This window comes from Vipera berus, assembly GCF_964194415.1.
Source record: "Vipera berus genome assembly, chromosome: 4".
Lineage (NCBI taxonomy): Eukaryota > Metazoa > Chordata > Lepidosauria > Squamata > Viperidae > Vipera > Vipera berus.
The window spans coordinates 82,179,341-82,200,843 of NC_138206.1; the positions used below are offsets into that span (position 1 = coordinate 82,179,341).

A 21,503-nucleotide genomic window follows, 5' to 3' on the forward strand; every position below is an offset into this window, starting at 1 on the left:
CCACCAGCAGACCCTGCGGTGGAGTCCCAGGGTGCTAGTAGCCAGACCCTGGGGGGGGAGTGGTGGCTGAGCTCGGTCCTGGGGCGCACGGGACTCGAGCAAGGACGAACGGGCCGGCCCGGTGGGGCTCCACTGGGTTGGCGGGAGCGTCGGTTGACCGATGACGACGGCGAGGAGTGGAGCTATTCAACCGCTCCGGGGAGCCAGACTATGGACATGCTGCGCGATAGGTTTGGAGAGGTTGGGGCACGTGACGGCGGTTCTTGGGCGGCCATGGGCCCTGAAGGAGACACGGGACAGTGGTCTTTTGGGGGGGCACCCAGTCAGCCAGCGACGTCCCGTTTCCGACTGGCCAGCCCGAAGTTCAAGGTGCCTGGGGAGGGTGGCGTTCGGCCCCCATCCACGCGAGTACAAGGAGGGCGTGATGCATGGCCAACGCCTGACCGGGGCCCTGGACGTCCAGCGCCAAGGTCGGCGGGGGTGTCCCAGGCTCAGACCCCTTCACCTGTCGGGCATTGGGGTCCGGGTGTGGTGTGGGGACCTCCACCGCTCACCATAACCTATGATGGGCATCCCGACCGCCTGGCCATGTTCCTGGGTCAGGTGATTAACCATCTGGACGGGTATGCCCAGGCCTACACATCACAGTGGGCGATGGTGGTGGCGGTCACCGCGTGCCTTCAGGGAGAGGCTGCAACCTGGGCAGCGGATCTTTACAGTGACCACGCCCGTGAACTCGGGGACGTGGGGCTATTCCTGGAAGCCCTGCGCATCCGCTTCGAGGATGTTTCTCGTATACATCGTGCGGAAGCTGAAGTTTTAGCCATCAGGCAGCGGGGACGGCCAGCTGTTGTGATTCAGGGTCAGCCTGTGGGTTCGGCAGTTGGGTCGGATGACTCAGACGAGGGGGAGGAGGGGGGTGTTGAAGAAGAACTTGCTGATGATGGCTTGGAGGCTCCGCAGAGCCCCCAGCCAGGCCCCTCTTACTTGGTGGAGACCCAGCTGTATGAGCCCGACAGTGTGGATGAAGATGACCCACAGCTGGCCCTGTTCAAGGACGCCCGACGCAGGAGGCAGTCAAGTAGGAGCAAGCAGAGAAAGGCTGTGGGACTTCTTGGAAGGAGGCAAAGAGAGGCCACGCCCTGAACTCTAATAAAGGGAGTGTTTGGGGGAGGGCTGGTTTGCTGAAAGCAACCGCTCCGATAGAGGATCAAAGTTCCTGTATCTTGTTTCATGTTTTGTTTGTTTGTGTAATAAATTTGGCAGACGTATTCCAGCCCCTGCCGTTTGTACAGGGGTTGCCTTTCTGCAAGGCAGGTAGCAGGCTGGTACAGAACACCAGCGGAGGAGTACGTGCACGAGTTCCGCAGGGTTGCGGGCAGGTTGCGCTCGTGGCCCGAGCGCTTGCTGGTGCACCACTTTCGGGCCGGCCTTGATGGAGCTCTCCGGCGGGCATGTGTGGTGCGGGGGGTTCCTGCACGGCTCCAGGACTGGTTCCGGGTGGCGGTGGAGCTAGATATTGGGTTGCAGGACACCCGGGGCAGGCCCGTAGTGGGCTCTGGAGCCTGGAGGGCCCCGGAGGGGCCGAAAACCGAGAGCCGGAAGTCCGGGCCGGCGGTGTCACAACCCGCCCCCCTACCGGCGCCCCGTCCAACGTTCCGCTGCTTCCGATGTGACCAACCGGGCCACCGGGCAGTGGACTGCCCGTTACCACCGCCGCGGCCAGGGCCCAACCCTCCGGTGGCACGGGTCCCAACCCCCAGGAGAGCTGCGGAACGCTCCAGAGCAGCGTACCAGGTGGCCGACAAGACACCCCGAACGTCAACACCGGTGCGTCCAGAGGGGCCGGCGGATGGACGGACTGACACATCCGATGGGTCTGAGGATCACGAGTACGAGGAGGACCCGATGGTAAGTGCTCCAGTGTGCCCTTTTGTGCTGCCAGTGGCATTGATAAGCCCACGAACAGGCGAGAGGAGGGAGTGTAAGGCTTTGATCGATACAGGTAGCACGCGCTGCCTTATCAGCCTGGTAATGGCAAGGGAGGCCGGCATCCCCCTTCAGCGGCTCCCCAAACCTCTCCGGTTCCAGCAGGTAGACGGGTCCCTTCTGGGTGGGGCACCCATTACGCATGTAACGGCACCGGTGAGAATGGAAATGGGTACACACTGGGAGACCCTCCGGTTTGTCGTGGTGCCGTCCATGACGGAGGCGGTCATTCTGGGGCTCACGTGGTTGGACAGGTGGGGCCCCACGGTTTGGTGGGAGGGGGGGTGCCGACACCTTCGTCTTGGGACAGGGCCCCAGCCTCCTGCAAAGCATTCCTTCATGGGTCCGGAGGGAATCGGTGGGCCAGAGGGGGCCGCGGGGGTGGGAGCTGGGCTTGAGATACAGGTACCACGGGAATACAGCGATCTAGCAGATGTCTTCGATGAGAAAGAGTGTGATGCCTTGCCACCCCACCGCCCCACGGACTGCGCCATCGAACTGGAGCCGGGGGCAAAACTGCCGAAACCCCGCATGTACGCAATGGCACCCCGGGAGATGCAGGAGCTTCGCCAATACATAGACAAGAACCTGCGGAGGGGGTTCATCCAGCCCGCCCGGTCCAAGATGGCGGCCCCTGTCCTGTTCAGGGAGAAGAAGGATGGGACCCTAAGACTGTGCGTGGATTACCGGGGGGTTAACGCGGTATGTGTAGAGCACTTGTACCCCCTCCCTTTGGTGAAGGACCTTTTGGCCCATTTGGCTACGGGCCGGGTGTTCACCAAGTTAGACCTCAGGGAGGCGTACTACCGTGTCCGGATTAAAGCCGGCGACGAATGAAAGACGGCTTTCAATTGCCTGTTGGGGAGCTTTCAGTTCAGGGTAATGCCGTTTGGTCTGCAAGGGGCCCCCGCGGTCTTCATGCAGTTAATTAACCAAGTCCTGCATGAACATTTGTACCGGGGGGTCCTAGTCTATCTAGATGACATCCTCATATATACGTCAACGCTGGAGGAGCATGTCGCCTTAGTCCGGTGTGTACTGACCAAACTGAGGGACGCCCAGTTATATGTGAAGCTCTCTAAATGTGAGTTTCACAAGCCCCGGCTGGACTATTTGGGATACCGGGTGTCCTCAAACGGGGTGGAGATGGACCCGGGGAAGGTGGAGGCTATCCAACAGTGGCAGGCCCCACGGACCCGGAAACAGTTGCAGAGCTTCCTGGGCTTCGCTAACTTTTATCGTCAGTTTATTCCGCACTTCGCTTCCATTGCCTTGCCGCTCACAGATCTACTGCGGACAAAACAAATGGCAACATCGCCGCGGCCAGGGCAGAAGCTAGCGTGGACCACTACATGCCAGCAGGCTTTTGAGACGCTCAAGGCACAATTTGCTAAGGAGCCCGTCCTGCGACACCCGGACCCTGACCTGCCCTACGTAGTGCAGGCTGATGCGAGTGACGTGGCTGTTGGAGCTGTCCTTCTGCAACGGCATGCGATGGGGGAACTGCGGCCCTGCGCTTACGTCTCCAAGAAACTGACCACCGCGGAGAGGGCTTGGGCTATCTGGGAGATAGAGGCTTTCGCGGTCCGCTGGGCCTTGGGGACATGGAGACACCTTCTGGAGGGGGCTAGCCAGGAGTTCGAGGTCTGGACGGACCATAAAAACCTGGAAGCCCTGCAAACACCCCGCCGTCTGTCCCCGAAACACGTGCGATGGGCCCAGTACTTTCAGCGCTTCCGGTTCCGTCTCAAGTATGTGCCCGGGGGTAGAAACTTCCTGGCGGACGCCTTGTCTCGGCTACCACAATACGATTGTCGGAAAGAGGAGGTAGTACAGGCACTGGTACCGCCACCCCGCCCGGTGGAGGGGGCGGAGCACAGGGCCAACGCCTTGACGGACGACTTCCTGCGGACCTGTAAGGGAGCGTTGGCGACTGATGAATGGATGCAGGTGCACCCCGATACCCTCTCGTTGCGGGACGGCTTAGCTTGGCACGGGGTCAGGCTGTATGTGCCTGCGGCGGCACGGGATCAAGCGCTCTATCAATGCCATGACGCCAGGCAGGCAGGCCATTACGGGTTCGTGAAAACCCTGCATCTGGCCCGCCGCCAGTTTTGGTGGCCAACCATGAGGCGAGACGTTGGGAGCTATGTGCAGAAATGCCGCATTTGCGCAACCACCAAGCCCTCCACCAACAAACCGGCGGGCCTTCTGCAACAGGTGGCAGACCCCGTACGACCTTGGCAGGACATTGCCATGGACTTTGTGGTCGAGCTACCGGAAAGCAGAGGATACAACGTTTTGTGGACAGTAGTGGACTTATTCTCGAAACAGGCCCACTTTATCCCCTGCAAGGGGTTGCCTTCGGCCCGTCGGCTGGCCTGGCTGTTTGTCCAACACATTTACCGTCTCCACGGGGTGCCACGACGTATCATCTCCGACCGTGGGGTACAATTCACGGCCCGGTTCTGGAGGGATTTCGTACGTTATATCGGAGCAACACAGGGCCTGAGCTCGGCGTACCACCCAAGCACAAATGGAGCTGCGGAACGTGCAAACGCGGCAGTGGAGCGATACCTGCGTTGTTACGTTTCATACCAGCAGTCTGAATGGGTGGACCTGCTATCCTTCGCGGAAGTAGCCTACAACAACGCAGTGCATAGCAGCACCGGGTTCTCCCCCTTTAAAGTAGTCTCTGGTTACGAGTTCGTTCCCATCGCGGGTTGTGACCAGGGGGCCCCGGCATCCTGCACACCTGGGGAGTGGATGCACCGGTTGGAGGAAGTGTGGGGGATAGCAAAGAAGGCGTTAGAGCGGGCTGCAGGGTCATACAAAGAGCAGGCAGACAGGAAGAGACGGCCGTTTGCACTTCCTAAAGTAGGTGATCTTGTATACCTCTCCACGAAGTACCTGCGACTACAGGTGCCATGTAAGAAGCTAGGGCCCAAATATCTCGGGCCGTTCCGGGTTATACAGGTAGTAAACCCTGTCACCGTCAGGCTTCGGCTACCCCCCCTCCTTGGGAAGATACACCCCGTCTTCCACAGTAGCCTGCTGAAGCCTGCTACAACCGCTTCTGTGGCGGTGGGGGAGGGCGGCCCAGGGCCTGTACACGGCGACCACTATGAGGTACAGGAGATCCTGGACTCCCGGAAACGGAGGGGGCGGGTGCAATACTTGGTGCTCTGGAAGGGATACCCCATGGAGGAGGCCACCTGGGTGCGGGACGGGGATGTGTGCGCACCACGCCTTCTCCGCGCCTTCCACCGGAAACACCCAGAGAAGCCGGGGGGGACCCAGGGGGGGACTGCTGCTCACGTTACGGACTACTCACCTCTCTCTCCTTGCATTCCAGGTGGGCCCCTGGTAGAGGGGGCAGCATGTCGGGCCTCGGGAGCCCGACACTCGAGGGGGGGCCCCTCCACCCCCCCTGGCACCCCCTGCCTTCCTGCCGCCGAACTCACCAGGCTCCATGACGGCCCGAAAAGCGCCGCGGCTGTTGTCCTCGCCCGGCGGCGCGTCCGCACAAGGCTCCCCGGCCCGAGAAGCTCCGGGGTCCGCGCCGCCGCTTCCGCCGCCTCCGGACGCGCCACGGCTGTTGTCCTCGCCCGGTGGCGCGTCCGCACAAGGCTCCCCGGCCCGAAAAGCTCCGGGGTCCGCGCCGCCGCTTCCGCCGCCTCCAGACACGCCGCGGCTGGCGTCTTTGCCCGGCGGCGCGTCTCCGCAGGGCTCCTCGGCCCGAAAAGCTCCGGGGGCCGCGCCGCCGCTTCAGCCGCCTCCAGACGCGCCGTGGCTGCCGTCCCCGCCCAGCGGCGCGTCTGTGCAAGGTTCCCCGGCCTGCGGCATGACCGGTAGAGGCCCGAATCAACTCAGCGTCTCAGCGGCCTGGGAGGTTCTGGGAGCCTCGGCCTCGCAGCGGAATGCTTCGGGGACTCCGCCGTTGCGGCTGCCTCCTCCGGCCGACGCCATGCCTGCGCAGGACTGTGTAATGCGGGAGCAGGCGAAGTCGTTAGGGGACGGGTCCCTCCCCGCCGCGGTGACTGGGTGGCTGGGGGCCTCGAGCGTGGACGACGACAGGGGGGTTCGGAGTTGGGCGTGGCAGGGAGTGGGTGAGGGGGAGGAGCACGGTGGCGGCAAAACACGGGAGGGGGCTTACCTGACTGGCCGTCGGGCGAAGGGCCTTGTAGGGGAGGGGTGGGGAAGTTATAGGGGATGGGAGGGCGTGGGCGTGTTTGGGTGGAGTTTGGGTGGGGTTTTCGGGTGTGTATATAGTAGCGTTGGCTGCAGGTAGCGGCCAACGCTGGCTTTGTTTCTTGTTGCGGCTGTTGCCCTGAAGAATAAAGTGCTTCTAGACCGCAGCGGAAGTCTCTCGTTCCTGTGTTCGGCACCCTGCCCTGCTTGCTGCAGGACGAGTTTTGACAGCTGGGTGAGATCATTCGTGGTTTTGGAGTTGGGTATCATCAGTATGCTGATGATACCCAACTTTTCATTTCGACCCCAAACCACCCCAGTGATGCCCTCGACGTGATGTCCCGATGCCTGGAGGCGGTCCGGGTCTGGATGGGGAGGAACAGGCTTCGACTCAACCCTGACAAGACTGAGTGGCTGTGCGTACCGGCATCTCGGGATATTCAGGATATCCCACCCCTCACTATGGGGGGTGAGTTATTACCTCCTGTAGATAGGGCTCGCAACTTGGGAGTCCTCCTAGATTCACAGCTCTCCCTAGAAGACCATATAGTAGCTGTGACTAGGGGGGCCTTCGCCCAGGTTCGCCTGGTGCGCCAGTTGCGGCCCTATCTAGACCGAGATGCCTTACGTACGGTCACTCATGCGCTCGTGACCTCTCGTCTTGACTACTGCAACGCTCTCTACATGGGGCTACCCTTGAAGACCACTCGGAGGCTCCAACTGGTACAGAATGCAGCCGCGAGAGTTGTATTGGGAGTTTCCCAATACTCCCATGTTACACCTTTGCTCCGCGAGCTGCATTGGCTACCAGTTGTCTTCCGAGTGAGGTTCAAGGTGTTAGTAATGACCTACAAAGCCCTACATGGCATGGGTCCGGAATACCTTGGGGAGCACCTGCAGCCGGCGTCAACTTCCCTCTGCCCAGTACGCTCCCACAGAGAGGGCCTCCTCAGGGTGCCACCGGTCAAAGAATGCCGACTGGTGGCCCCCAGGGGGAGGGCGTTCTCTGTGGGTGCACTGGATTTATGGAACCATCTTCCGGTCGAGCTCCGGATGGCGCCCGATCTCCGCTCCTTCCAGCGCGATCTTAAAACCCATCTCTTTAAACAAGCTGGCCTGGCCTGATGGGATGGGGTGGGATTTTTGTAAATGGACTTCAATTTTTAATCTGTATTAATTTATTATGGGCATTGTTTAATTACTTTTTAATAATTTTTAATTTTTGTATCTAGTTTTTATGTATTGCCCTGTTCACCGCCCTGAGTCCTTCGGGAGAAGGGCGGTATATAAATTAAATTAATAAATAAATAATAATAAATAAATAAATTCAAACGAGATATGAAAAAGATGCAAAAACAATGGGATTTTATAAAGAACGGACAGAATTTGATCAGATACTGTTAAAAACAGATGAAAAGTTGATCAAGAAAATCTATAGATTTCTGTTAAACTTACCGTATTTTCTGGCGTATAAGACGACTGGGCGTATAAGACAACCCCCGACTTTTGAGAAGATTTTCAAGATTTTTCGTCTTATACGCCGGCAAATACTTACATGCCAGTTGCCAAGTGTCCGACACAAGCCCGATTCAGACCCATCTGATGCAGATGGTGCAAAGCCCTGCTGGTTCCCGCCCGACGCCGGACGGCTCCGCCAGTGCCGCCTCGAGAGGGAAGGGCGTGAGGCGCCTGCCACAGCTCCCCGAGGACTCCTTAGCAGCCGGGGAGCGCACGCATGCGCAGGACTGCCCTGCCGGCTCCTGCCCGATGCTGGATGGCTCCGCCGGTGCCACCTTGAGAGGGAAGGGCGTGAGACGCCTGCCACTGCTCCCCGAGGACTCCTTAGCAGCCGGGAAGCGCACACGTGCGCAGGACTGCCCTGCCGGCTCCCGCCCGACGCCGGACGGCTCCACCAGTGCCGCCTCGAGAGGGAAGGGCGTGAGGCGCCTGCCACGGCTCCCCGAGCACTCCTTAGCAGCCGGGGAGCGCACACGTGCGCAGGACTGCCCTGCCAGCTCCCGCCCGACGCCAGCCTGCCCTGCTTCCTCCACAGTGAGGGGAGGGCGTGCCTTCCTGGGCTCGTCGACTTGCAGCCATGCCGGAGCCGAAAGGGGCTTTTCCTTCCACCCACCCTTTGGAATAAACGCAAGAGCTCCCGGGCACTGGCGTTTGCAAGGGGGAGGGGAAGGGACTTAGAGGCTCTTGGGGGTGGGAAGGGAGAGTCACGTTGGAGGGGGGACTGGACTAAGGAGGCTTGAAGTTGCTTTGCAAGAACGGGGCCGCTCAATTTATGTACTATTTTCTGGCGTATAAGACGACTGGGTGTATAAGACGAACCCCCAACTTTTGAGAAGATTTTCATGGGTTAAAAACTCGTCTTATACGCTGGAAAATACGGTAAAGATAGAGAAAGAACAAGTAAAAGAAACAATGATAATATGGGCAAAGAATTTTGGATATAATATAGAATTAGAAGAGTGGCAAAAATTATGGGAAAGAAATATTAATTTAACTAAAGCAGTGCCATATAAATAAAACTTATATAAAATGTTTTACAGATGGCATATGACACCAGTGAGATTAGCGAAAATGTTTAAAAGTACTTCTAACATTTGTTGGAAATGTAAACAAAGGCCAGGTACTTATTACCACATCTGGTGGACATGCCCTAAAGCAAAAAGGTTTTGGGCTAAAATACACTTATGGTTGGAGAAGATGACTACAAATCAAATAGACTTCAAACCAGAATTGTTTTTGTTAAGAATAATAGGAGCCAAGTACAAGAAAGATTGTAGATATTTAATACTACATGTATTAACAGCAGTAAGAACTGTATTTGCCCAATATTGGAAAAATGAAAACTTACCAACTGAAGAAGTACTAATTAAGAAAATTCTAGAGTGCGGAGAAATGGATAGACTGACTTTAGAGATTAAAGAGAAAGACTCAGTGTACTTTAGAATGTGGGATAATTTTTACCAATGGCTAGAAAAATGAGTCAGAGAGAAAGGAATGTGATATGTAATCTTGAATATATATTAGTAAGAAAAAGGCTGAGTGATTAATCAACATTGTTTATGATAATTAACTATATCTATTACTGTTAGTTAAATACATGTACCCAGACAATATGCTGTTTGCTAAATATTGAAAATGTTACTTGGGGAAACCCTAACCCCAACCCTAACCCTAACCTCAATCCCAAACCTGACCCCATTTTATCCCTAACCCTATAAAAACCAATAAAATTTATAAAAAAAACTATATGAAGTACTCTAAATATTTTACCTGATGAAACCAGTCAAATTTGCAGACACTATAGTCTTGTTCAGTCTTGTTCAATATAAGAACTGAAGTCTACAGAAAGCTCTTTTTACCAAATCTCTCAACATAAGGATCAGGTGAATGTAAGCTGAAATCATGTCCAATGTGATGTCTTGTACCTCTTAATATAATTTACCCTAATGCTTGAATATTGTTAACTTTATATGGCAACTTCAAATGATTAGAGGCAAATAAGCTCCTCTATCAATCTATCCTTAATAAATTAGACTCCTTGGAAACAAATAAACATTCTTACCGATAGCGTGGCAAAAAGGTCCCCTTAAAAATCGCATTCATCATATTTTCTACTTCCAGAGATTTCTGTTCGTACTGAAATGAGAAGAATTGGGGGGGTGTGCCACACAGGAAAGGCTTTAATCCAGTGGTTTGTTTCAGGCCACACTTTCACTTCAGAGGATATTATCAATGGCTACATTCCCAAAATGTGGTAATATCAATTAGAACTCTTGGAAGCACCAGAGTACTGCACAGCTGCAACAATATTTAGTGTAGCATAGCATGCCATTTGGCTGCTCCTCTGACTACTTTGTGCATTCTTTAGAATGTTTTGTAATCTGGCCTTGGAAGGCTGTTCGGGGAATTTTGGGGCTGAAGGGGGAAAGTTGGCTGAGTCAGGTAAGTGTGTTGGTCCCCCTCCACTGGGTGTGAGCTGAGGGGGAGGAGTGGCTCCCTGCTTGGTGGGTGAGAGTGACCAGGTAGGGTGCTGTTTGTTCATTGAGTGAATTTATTGTAAGTTGGGGAATAAGGGGTTGCTGGAGGTGACCCCTCTGCATCAGTGAGGAAAGGGCAGTGTGAGTTTGAGGGCACTGAGAGCAAGAGCAAGTGCTAAAGTGGCTGTTGGGCTCACCTTGCCCGTTTGTCAGTTGGAGGAGGTTCCCCTTTTTTAAGGAAGAGTGTGAGAGATGGGGGATTGAATGGTTTGCAGGGAAGGCAGAAGGGGGCGATCTATTTCAGTGGTGTCAAGTAACGGGAGATACGGGAGACAAGGGGAGAGCATCACGGAGAATGTGACCTTGGTGTTTAGAACCAGTTTCTTGTTTTGCCCTCTTGCACTCACTTCATTTAGTTAATTGACTAATGACCCTCTTTAAGATGAGCCATCTCCTGCTGGGGAAGGAGACTGTTCTGTCCCAGCCTATGTACGTCCTTGTTAAACGCACAAGGACAAAACCCCTTTTGACAAGTAGGCTGGAGACTCAGAAGAAAACAAAATCCCTTTTAATATTGGTAACAAATCTGCCAAATGGTCCAAAGACAAAGGCAACAAAACACAATCCAAATGGAGAAAATTGTCCACACGAAACACAATGCAAAACAGAATTATTCACCGGCAATACCAACAGAACATGATCCCATGAAGTACTTTGCAATGGTTGCCTTCAGCAACCAGCACCGCTTACACATTCCCTGTTTGTAATTCAATCCTCAAGGCGTGGCTTCTCAATGCCTTCTCCCCCTCCCCCGGAGTCGCCCATTGCCTCCCTCTGGCCTACTCTCCTGGGCTGTCATTTGTGGGCATCTCTCATGTCCTCCAGCTGTGCGTCCTCCGAGTCTGACCCAGCCTCCCCAAACAGCTGCGTCTCATCCTGAGCATGAGTGGAAGGGCCAGGCTCCTCACTGGAATGTAAGTCTTGGAGCTCATCAGAGCCTTCCTCTGACTCCAATGGCTCCCCAGGCCCCTCCTCCTCAGATTCCCCAGACTCAGCTGCCAGGATCACAGGCTGGCACAGAATCACAACAGAGACTGAGATTCACCTGAAGGGGCGCTCTGAGGAATTTGCAGATTTTCTGGAAGACAAAATCACTCGACTTCGTACCCAGTTAGATGCCAGAGTGGTTGGTGGTCTGGTGGAGTCCCCTGAGGCAGGTTCTTGCCCTGTTATCTGGGAATGGTTTGATCCTGTTGCTCCTGAGGAAGTGGACAGGACCCTAGGGATTATGGGCGCAAGCACCTGTGTTTTAGACTCATGTCCCTCCTGGCTAGTGAAAGCTTCCCATGAAGTGACAGATGGGTGGACTCTGGTAGTGATTAATGGTTCCTTATAGGAGGGGGTAGTGCCCAATCACTTTAAGGAGGCTGTGGTCCAACATCTTCTCAAAAAGCCATCACTGGAATCCACCCTGTTGGATAATTTCTTACTTGTCTCCAATCTTCCCTTTTGGGGGAGGGTTGTTGAGAAGGTGGCAGCTCCTGGATGAAATGGATTATCTAGACCCCTACCAGTCAGGATTCAGGCCTGGGTATAGGACAGAAATGGCATTGGTCGCACTTTTTGAAGATCTCTGGTGGCAGTAGGATGGAGGTAGTGCATCCATCCTTGCTCTACTTGACCTCTTGGCGGCTTTCGATACCATCGACCATGGTATCCTTCTGGAGCGGCTTCAGGGGTTGGGAGTGGGGGACCTTGTGCTATTCTGGTTCACTTCCTTCCTCTGTGGCCACTTTCAGTCCGTGTTAATAGGAGGTAAGAAATCCAGCCCTTGCCCACTGCTTTGTGGGGTCCCGCAGGGCTCGGTACTCTCTCTGCTCCTATTCAACATCTACATGAAACAGCTAGGTAAGATCATCCATCACCATGGACTGAGATATCATCAATATGCTGACGATACTCAGCTGTATGTCTCAGCCTGTGATGAGTTAAGCGATGCTGTGACCTCTCTCTCATGGTGCCTGGAGTCTGTTAGGGGCTTGATGGGGAGCAACAGGTTGAAACTGAACCCTGGCAAGACCGAGTGCCTCTGGGTTTGGGGTTCATTGGCCCTTGCAGAATTGCCACCTTTGGTTTAGATGGGGTGGCACTGCCCCAAACAGAACCTGTGGGGGGACTGTTGGACAGTTTCCTGGAACAACAATCCCTACTCACGGTCACTCATGCCTTAGTCACCTCCCGACTTGACTATTGCAATGCGCTCTACATGGGGCTGTCCCTGAAGAGCATCCAGAAGCTCCAGTTGGTGCAAAATGCAGCAGCCCACATGGTTTTGTGCAAATCTCAGTGCACATGTGACACCTCTCCTATGGAAGTTGCACCTTTAAAGCCCTTCGTGGCTTGGGACCAGGTTATCTGAGGGACTGTCTTTTGACAGCCACATCTACCTGATCCACTAGAGCAGGGAAGCAAGGAATGTTGCGTGTCCCATTTCCTAAGGAGATATATCTGGTGGAACCCAGAAGAAGGGCCTTCTCCATGGAGACTCCCTCTCTTCAGAACATCATTCCCCCAGAGATTAGACTGGCGCCCACTCTAACTCTCCTCCGGAAGGCACTGAAGACCTGGTTCTGCCAACAGTCCTGGGGAACCCAGAGCGGGATAAAGGCAATTAAATGGTTAGTTTGAATGTGTTGTCGCCGGGGTGGGGATATGGGTGATTATTATTTTCTTATTTTTTCTTATTTTTATTCTTTTTATAGAGTGTTTTTATATCTGTGTAGGCCGCCTTGAGTCGTCATATGCAAGTAGGCAATATAAATTTTCTAAATAAATAAAATAAAATCAGGATAAAAAATGAGGTTTGAGTTCACGACAGTAATTACATTAAATTAGTCCATTGTGTTTAATTTAGTTTACATTTAGATTATATATACATTAAATTAATGTAAATTTATATTAAATTAATGTATTACTAATTTTTCACAGGTTCATTTTCTGTCATCTTAAAAATTACAATATGGCAGAATCTAAGGAGAATTGTGGAAGCTATGTTTAAAGCAGATACCCTCTTAGGGCATTTTTTTTTTATCCTTCCTTCCATTCTTCCATGAGCCCCACCTGCTGGGCTATATTCAATTTGCTGATACCAACAGAGCAGGCATACAGTAATCTGGATATAATGGACTACAATTTCCATCAACATTAGTTAGATTAGCTGAGGATAACAGGAATTTACTCCAAAACACCTCCAAGACGTTACCAGGCCAGGAAAAGCTGCAATAGATTTTGTTAGGAAAGCAGTATATAAAAAACCAGGAAACTTTGAAGAAGCTCTTATAGTTATCATGTTGTTCAATATTTCCTCCGTGGAGAGTTATCTATAGCAGAAAGTAACTTCTTTTTCCTTTTAGCAAGCTATACTTGCCATTTCATAGTATGGAAAAGGGAAAAAGGTCACAAATTCTCTCAATAGATATTAATTTCAGATGTAATGGCTCAGTGCCATATAGATCTTAACACCTGCATCCCTAACCATTCTGCAGCTCTTATAGCAGACATCTCAAACACAAGGCCCACAGGCCGCATCCAGCCTGATATGTTGTTCCATCTGGCCCGGGGACCTGCTCTGGAAAGAGCGAAGGATCGGCCCACCACACCTTGGTCTGGCCCAGGCCGACCGGGCACTGATTTACAACCTGGTTGCGCCCATCAAAGCCAGAACACGCTCAGCCTTAAATTCACGGGGAAAATGACTTTATTTTCTCTTTTCCAGAGAGACAAGCCAAAAGGAGGGAGAGCGAGGTAGGAAGTTGGCGAAAAGGCTTTTTATTCTCTCTCTCCAGAGAATAAACTTCCTACTTCGCTCTCCCTCCTTCTGGCTTGTCTCTCTAGAAAAGAGAAAATAAAATCATCTTACCCTAGTCAATCTCCTCTTCCCCTTTAAAAATCCCTCCCCAAGACGCCCGCCCCGCTGCCAGCCACTGTGGAGGCCACGGGAGCTCCCGACCGCTCTGCCGAATTCACAGAGCTCTAGCAAAGCCTCCCGGCAAGCGCCAATCCCAGCCAGTGTTGATTCCCCCCCCAATTCCACTCTCCACTACACTTTCTTTCTTCCTTCTCTCCTTCTCATCTCTTTCCTTCCTCCATGCTCAGGAAGGGGTGATGGGAGGGGGAGAGATTGCCAGTGCTGCCATGTTGCCGTTGGTCTTGCTATCCCGCATGTGTGTGGGTCTGTCCCAGTGAAAGGAAAGCCTCGTGGTTATGAGGCTGGAGGTACTGGTGTGTGTCGGGGGGGTTGGCACTGGTCTACAAGCTGGTTGCATCCATCAAAGCCAGAATGCACTCAGCCTTAAATCCATGGCGCAGCCCCACCCCATCCTCTGGGTGCGCATGCAAGTGGAGAACTGCGTCCCTGCTGGCTGTCTTGCCCTGCAGGCAGACTTCAACTAGGATGCTGGCGCTGGCCATCCCCTGTGTGCACACCTGGGGGATAGGGCAGAGGCGGTGGGGCAGCTCCTTGCTGGTTCCAGTGGATCTTAGGCTGAGCGTGTTCTGGCTTTGATGGACAGAACCAGGTTGTAGATCAGCACACACACCCCAGCACCTCCAGCCTCGCAGCCACGAGGCATCCCTTCCAACGGGACCGCCCCCACCCGCTCACATGGTATAGGAATGGCCGGCAGCATGTTAGTGCTGGAAATCTCTCCCCCTCCCATCACCCCTTCCTGAGCACGGGGGAAGGAAACAGATGAGAAGGCGAAGGAAGGAATAGAGGGAGGAAGGACAGAATGGAGCAACGGAGGGTGGGAAGAAGGAAGGGAGTAATGGAGGGTGGGAGGGAGGGTGGGAGGGAGGGAAAAAAGGGAGAGAGGAAGGAACAGGGAGGGAAGAACGGTGGGAGGGAGGAAAGAAGGGAGGGTGGGAGGGAGGGAGGGAAAAAGGGAGGGAGGGAGGAAGGAAGGAAGGAACGGAGGGTGAGAAGGGAGGGAGGAAGGAAGAGTGCGAGGGAGAGAGGGAAAAAGTGAGGGAGGAAGGAACGGAGGGTGGGAGGGAAGAAGGAAGGAACAGAGGAAGGAAGAAACAGAGGGACAGTGGGAGGGACCATGTCCCGGCGCTCATCCTAGTCCCATCTTCCTCTGCTGGAGACCATCAGATCTGCCCCAGTCCTGCCCAAGCACTCCTGAAGGGTGTGATGTCGAGCTGGCCATGCCCACCCAGTAGGCCATGCCCATTCCAGCCACACCCACCCGGCCCCCCGAGGGCAACCACAATGCTGATGCGGCCCTCAATGAAATTGAGTTTGACACCCCTGTCTTATAGCATCATATGAGAGCATAACTCTCCAATAAATGGCAGCTTTGTAACCAGGGATGACTGTGCTATACAAATCCCAGTCACAGGTTTAAATGCTAATGGCACTGAATGGCAAATTTAGTACCATGGTCTCAGATTCCCAAATTAAATTTTATCTCCACTTGAAACATTGCCCCACCTCTCTCTTTTTTCTCTCAAGGTGGTCCAGTCTAGAATTGATTTTCTTTCCCACGATCCTCTTCTTTTCCACCTTATATAATCTTTCCAGGTTATCCTTACTTACTTCTAGATTTAGATTTAGATTTACAAGCGCTGTAAGAAGCTTCATAGCTGGAAACAAAAACAAATACAATACCAAAATCAAGTCTAGAATCTCAACATTACGAATTTAGAAATCTACAACAAAGTAAGGAAAGCTCAGGAATAGCTTACTTCAGCTGTGAGCACCAGAGATGTGACTACAGTTTATGCCTATCACTGAATTAATTTTTTTCAACATAACCTTGACACTACTTTTTTAGCTGCAAAAAATCTTGCATGTGTATGTGTGTATGCATCTGTGTATCAAATTATTTAAGAACTTGTCACTTGTCACCCATAACATTCTAGCAAAAAAAAAACCATTCTCAAAGTAGTTTCCAAAAAATGTTATTTTTTTTCTGCCTTAAGCCAGCACTGACTTCTGGAGATTGCCTAGACTAGTCTGTGCAGTTTTCTTGGCAAGATTTTTCAGGTTTATCATTGCCTCCTTTCTAGGGCTGAGAGACGGTGATTGGCCCAGGTCACCAATTTGGCTTTGTGCCTAAAGTGGGACTAGGACTCAGGGTCTCCTGCTTTTTAACCTAATGCCTTAGCCAGTATACCAACGTACAAAAATTAGGAAACATTTTCTTGTCAAAATTTAAAATTGTTTTTAAATTATTATTATTGTTTAATAATTGTAATGCTACAGCAAAGCATATGTCATAAAAATTGTTAGAACCAATTTTTATTTTTCCCCATAGTTGTATTTATAACATATAAGGACTCATTTTATAAATTATTACAATAATCATTCATCATTAAATTATTATATATTGTACATACTAATCTTTTTATTACTTTGAGCAAATTTTGTTTTGTATTAATTTTTTAGATGATGATGATGATGATGATGATGGAAGGAACCTTGGAGGTCACCTAGTCCAACCCACTGCTCAGGCAGGAAACCCTATACCATTTCAGACAAATGGCTGTCCAGTCTCTTCTTAAAAACCTCCAGTGTTGCATTCACAACTTCTGGAGGCAGGTATTTAAAATTCTATATCATTAAAAAATAAAATACACTATCCAGCCATTCTTACTGATATTTCAATGGATATTTTTATAGACTTATCTCATATTAAAAGATATTGAAAGTTGTCATTTCATCTGATCTATACCTATTTTGATAATTAATCCATAAGCATGAACACCAAAGTAATGTTTAATAAAATTAAAAACATAAAATTAAATTATAATCCATATTTTAAATTTTTCTGTATTCATTTAATATGTCATTCCCATGGCAGGATATAACTAGTCATTCTATTTACAAGCTTAATATTCTGTAACCTTTTTTTCCACTCCTCAGTTGATGATTTTAAGATTGATTGCCAAGCTCTTTCCAACATAAGACTTGGGTCCCCATAATTGTGCTGGTTATTTTAACTTTTAAGTTATTAATTTAATATATATTTACTTTGAATGTCTTTTTTATAGTTTTCAGTAGTTCCACAACAAATTTTCCATCATATGATCCATCATCTTAGATTGACATTTTGTGTCATTTCTGGCAACTCCTTCAGCTTTTTTTTTTCTTATCTACCATTCAGCTTTATCTACAGTGTGAAAATAATCAGTCAGCCTAAGGACCACAATAGGCTGTTAGCAAATCCAACAGCCTTTTTTAATATGAAAGTACTGGAAAGTACCTCTTAATTAAGTAATTGGCTTAGTATATCTTCTAAAAATTTGTCTTCTAGAAGATGCATTCATGACCCATAAAGCTGAGGCTCATGTCTGAGCCACCTGTCTCAACTTCATTCTCTCTGGAATAAAATACACAGGCATAAACCACTGTAGTTAAAGATGCCAAGAGAAATTAACACATTGGTTGGAATAATACCAAAAATAAGCAACTCAATTCTCCAGAAACTAGGATGTGGAGCATTCCAACTGGCCACATTCTCTAACTCTGAATTTTTTGATATCCATTCTGAGATTTCAGGATCAAAAATGGCAATGAGTCCTAGCTAAAGCTCAGGCTAAACCTGAGGTTATAGCATTTTTAGGCAGTATGAGATCTTCCATTAGTCTGAAGGCTATTTGAGAGAAAAAAAATCAGAAAGAGTTTGGATGTGTAGTCTGAAGATATGGCTTTCTTACTATAAACTCCAAGACAAAAAATGGTTGAAAGAGCAAGGATAAACATTTACATGTCACAGTGATCTTGACTATCTATATTTCTACTTTAGCTCTTTGTACAGACAGCACCTATTCTTTCATCAGTAACATTATCCTTTATGTATCACTAGGTAGTTGCTCCAATCTGCAAACAGATGGAATCTGAGTTCAACAGGATCATTCCTCTATAATAGCAAATAATAGATGGGAGACTACCTCAGCGTTTGAATCAGTGGGTAACTACTTGCAAAGAGAATGTTTTGAATAGGCCAGCAGTTTCCCATACTTCCAGTATTAAAAGGCACAACAATGCTTCTTATTTAATGGTAGCTCTGCTAAGAGTCAGCAATTACAAATTTTAGAAAAATATTTTCGTTAGACTAGATAATTTTCCATATCTTCCATAACCCAAGGATGATAACATTTTCTGTATTAGCACTACATTCCTTCATTTTTAATTGCATAAAGTTCTGTAAGGAAAAGCAGATTTACAAAGTTCTGCAATGCTCCTGTTGGAGGATCACCAACAGGATGAATTCTTTTCAGACTGCTATGTACTTGCCACCAGAGTTGGGTTTTTTCACTGTATCAACAATCCGTATGTTCTGACCATTTCAACAGTGCAGGATATCAAACTTCCAACTACTAAATAGTAATAGTGCATACTGTTGTCCATACCTGCTAAAGTACTAGTATGCCTGAACGCTCTGACCATGGAATCTGCCAAACCCGTAAGAAGAGAGATGATTGTGTCCATCAAATAGCTGTCATACAAAATGCTGCACTGACATTGTTGGACTAGTACTGCAGTGAATTCACAAAAATTAGTTTTGAACCTCTTCCAATAGGACCCTGCTTTGATGAGTGGATAGTCTTCATTACCCTGCAAGAAATGTAAAGATCTGAGAACATTTGATACAAAGCTGTTCAGTTTGATGGAAAAGAATCCAAGGCATCCAGGAATACTTGAGGACAATGCTTTGGCATGGAAGTTTACACAGAGCTTTGACATCTGGAATCACACATGGAAGCAACTGCATTCAGTCTGATGGGGCTGAAATTTTATAGGCACTGAATTTTAGATGATTCTTCTAGCTGGACATGCTAAAGGCTTTTAATAACATGCAAAATTGTCACTATACATAGCATACAATTCTTCCTTGAAATCACAGTGGTAGCCAGCGTAAGTCAGACCCAGCTCTGTCAATCAATTCAAGCTTTCCAACCAATACTCAGCAGTAAAAAAGATTTCCTTATACTTCACAACTTGGATCCTTAGCTTCATTTAGCAGAAAATTCACACTCGTGCCTAGATGAGTTATAAGATTAAGCTTAAACTGCAGATGAGAAAGAAGTAATACAATGAGGGGGGAAATTATTTGATCCACTGCTGATTTTGTATGTTTCTCTACTTTTTTAATCAGAGTTATAGGGGTTTTAGATTTTCAATCAAGGATAATTTAATCTATTTTAATTGTTATTAACTTTTGTATTGTAATATTGTTTTAATTGCCTTGTGAACCGCCCTGGGTCCTACGGGAGAAGGGCGGTATATAAGTTCAATAAATAAATAAATTGAAGGAGGCGGTAGTGAGACCCCTCCTCAAGAAGCCTGCTCTGGACCCGGCTGTTTTAAATAACTACCGTCCAGTCTCCAACCTTCGCTTTTTGGCGAAGGTTGTTGAGAGTGGTGGCGCATCAACTCCCTCTGTTCCTGGAGGAAACTGATTATCTGGACCCGTACCAATCGGGTTTCAGGCCCGGATACAGCACGGAGACGGCATTGGTCGCGCTGGTGAATGATCTCTGGCGGGCTCGGGACAGGGGTTGTTCCTCTGTCCTGGTCCTATTAGATCTCTCAGCGGCTTTTGATACCATCGACCATGGTATCCTACTGCGGCGTCTCAGGGGGTTGGGAGTGGGAGGCACCGTTTTACGGTGGTTCTCCTCCTATCTCCTGGGCCGTTCGCAGTCGGTGTTGACGGGAGGGCAGAGATCCGCCCCGAGGCCTCTCATTTGTGGAGTTCCTCAGGGGTCGGTTCTCTTGCCCCTCCTGTTCAACATCTATATGAAGCCGCTGGGTGAGATCATTCGTGGTTTCGGGGTGGGGTATCATCAGTACGCTGATGATACCCAACTTTTTCTTTCCACCCCGAACCAACCCAGCGATGCCCTCGTCGTGATGTCCCGGTGCTTGGAGGCGGTCCAGGTCTGGATGGGGAGAAACAGGCTTCGTCTCAATCCCGCCAAGACTGAGTGGCTGTGCATATCGGCATCTCAGGTCAACCAGAGTATTCCATCTTTAACGATGGGGGGTGAGGTGTTACCCCCCGTTGATAGGGCTCGCAACTTGGGCGTCCACCTGGATTCACGACTCAGTTTTGAAGACCATATAGGAGCCGTGACCAGGGGGGCTTTTGCCCAGGTTTGCCTGGTGCGCCAGTTGCGACCCTATCTGGACCGAGATGCCCTACGCACAGTCACTCATGCGCTCGTGACCTCCCGTTTAGACTACTGCAACGCTCTCTACATGGGGCTGCCCTTGAAGACCACTCGGAGGCTTCAACTGGTGCAGAATGCGGCCGCGTGAGTTGTGATGGGGGTTTCCCGATACTCCCATGTAACACCTCTACTCCGCGAGCTGCATTGGCTTCCAGTTGCCCTCCGGGTGAGATTCAAGGTGCTGGTCATGACCTATAAAGCCCTAAATGGCTTGGGTCCGGGATATCTGAGGGAACACCTGCTGCCGGCATCAAGTTCCCTTCGTCCAGTGCGCTCCCACAGGGAGGGTCTTCTCAGGGTCCCACCGGTAAGAGATTGCCGGCGGGTAACACCCAGGGATAGAGCCTTCTCCGTGGGGGCGCCTGCCCTTTGGAACCAGCTGCCAGTGGAGCTGAGGACTGCCCCCGACCTCCGTTCATTCCGCCAGGGCCTGAAGACCTGGCTCTTTGAGCTCTCTGGCCCAGGCTGAGGATTAATCTGATTTTAACTGGGGTTTTATTTGACAGGGGCACATACAATTTTTTCTTTTTAAATCTGTTTTAACTTTTGTATTCGTTTTTTTAATTACCCTGTAAACCGCCCTGAGTCCTTCGGGAAAGGGCGGTATAGAAATGTAATATAAATAAATAAATAAATAAATAAATAAATACATACATACATACATACATACATACATACATACTGACAAAGAAATGATCAGTCTATAATTTAAATGGTAGGTTTATTTTAACCGTGAGAGACAGAATAACAACAAAAAAATCCAGAAAAACACGTTTCAAAAAAGTTATAAATTAATTTGCATTTTGAGTGAAATAAGTATTTGACCCCTTTGCAAAACATAACTTAGTACTCGGTGGCAAAACCCTTGTTGGCAATCACAGAGGTCAGACATTTCTCGTAGTTGGCCACCAGGTTTGCACACATCGCAGAAGGCATTTTGTCCCACTCCTGTTTGCAGATCCTCTCCAGGTCATTAAGGTTTCAAGGCTGACGTTTGGCAGTTCGAACCTTCAGCTCCCTCCACAGATTTTCTATAGGATTAAGGTCTAGAGACTGGCTATGCCACTCCAGGATCTTAATGTGATT

General features: G+C 50.1%; 1 protein-coding gene across 3 annotated transcripts in view; it reads right to left on the minus strand.

The window, feature by feature from the left end:
* The window catches only part of LOC308667670 (cohesin subunit SA-2-like), a 131,119-nt gene that overhangs the window by 88,341 nt on the left and 21,275 nt on the right, over positions 1-21,503 (minus strand). For all 3 annotated transcript variants that reach the window (XM_081327063.1, XM_081327062.1, XM_081327061.1), the window contains exons 9-11: positions 18,594-18,798; positions 15,670-15,821; positions 9,761-9,834 (exon numbers count right to left, since the gene is read on the minus strand). In XM_081327063.1, coding sequence (XP_081183189.1) covers positions 9,761-9,834; positions 15,670-15,821; positions 18,594-18,798 — 431 coding nt within the window. The remainder of the gene's footprint in view (positions 1-9,760; positions 9,835-15,669; positions 15,822-18,593; positions 18,799-21,503) is intronic.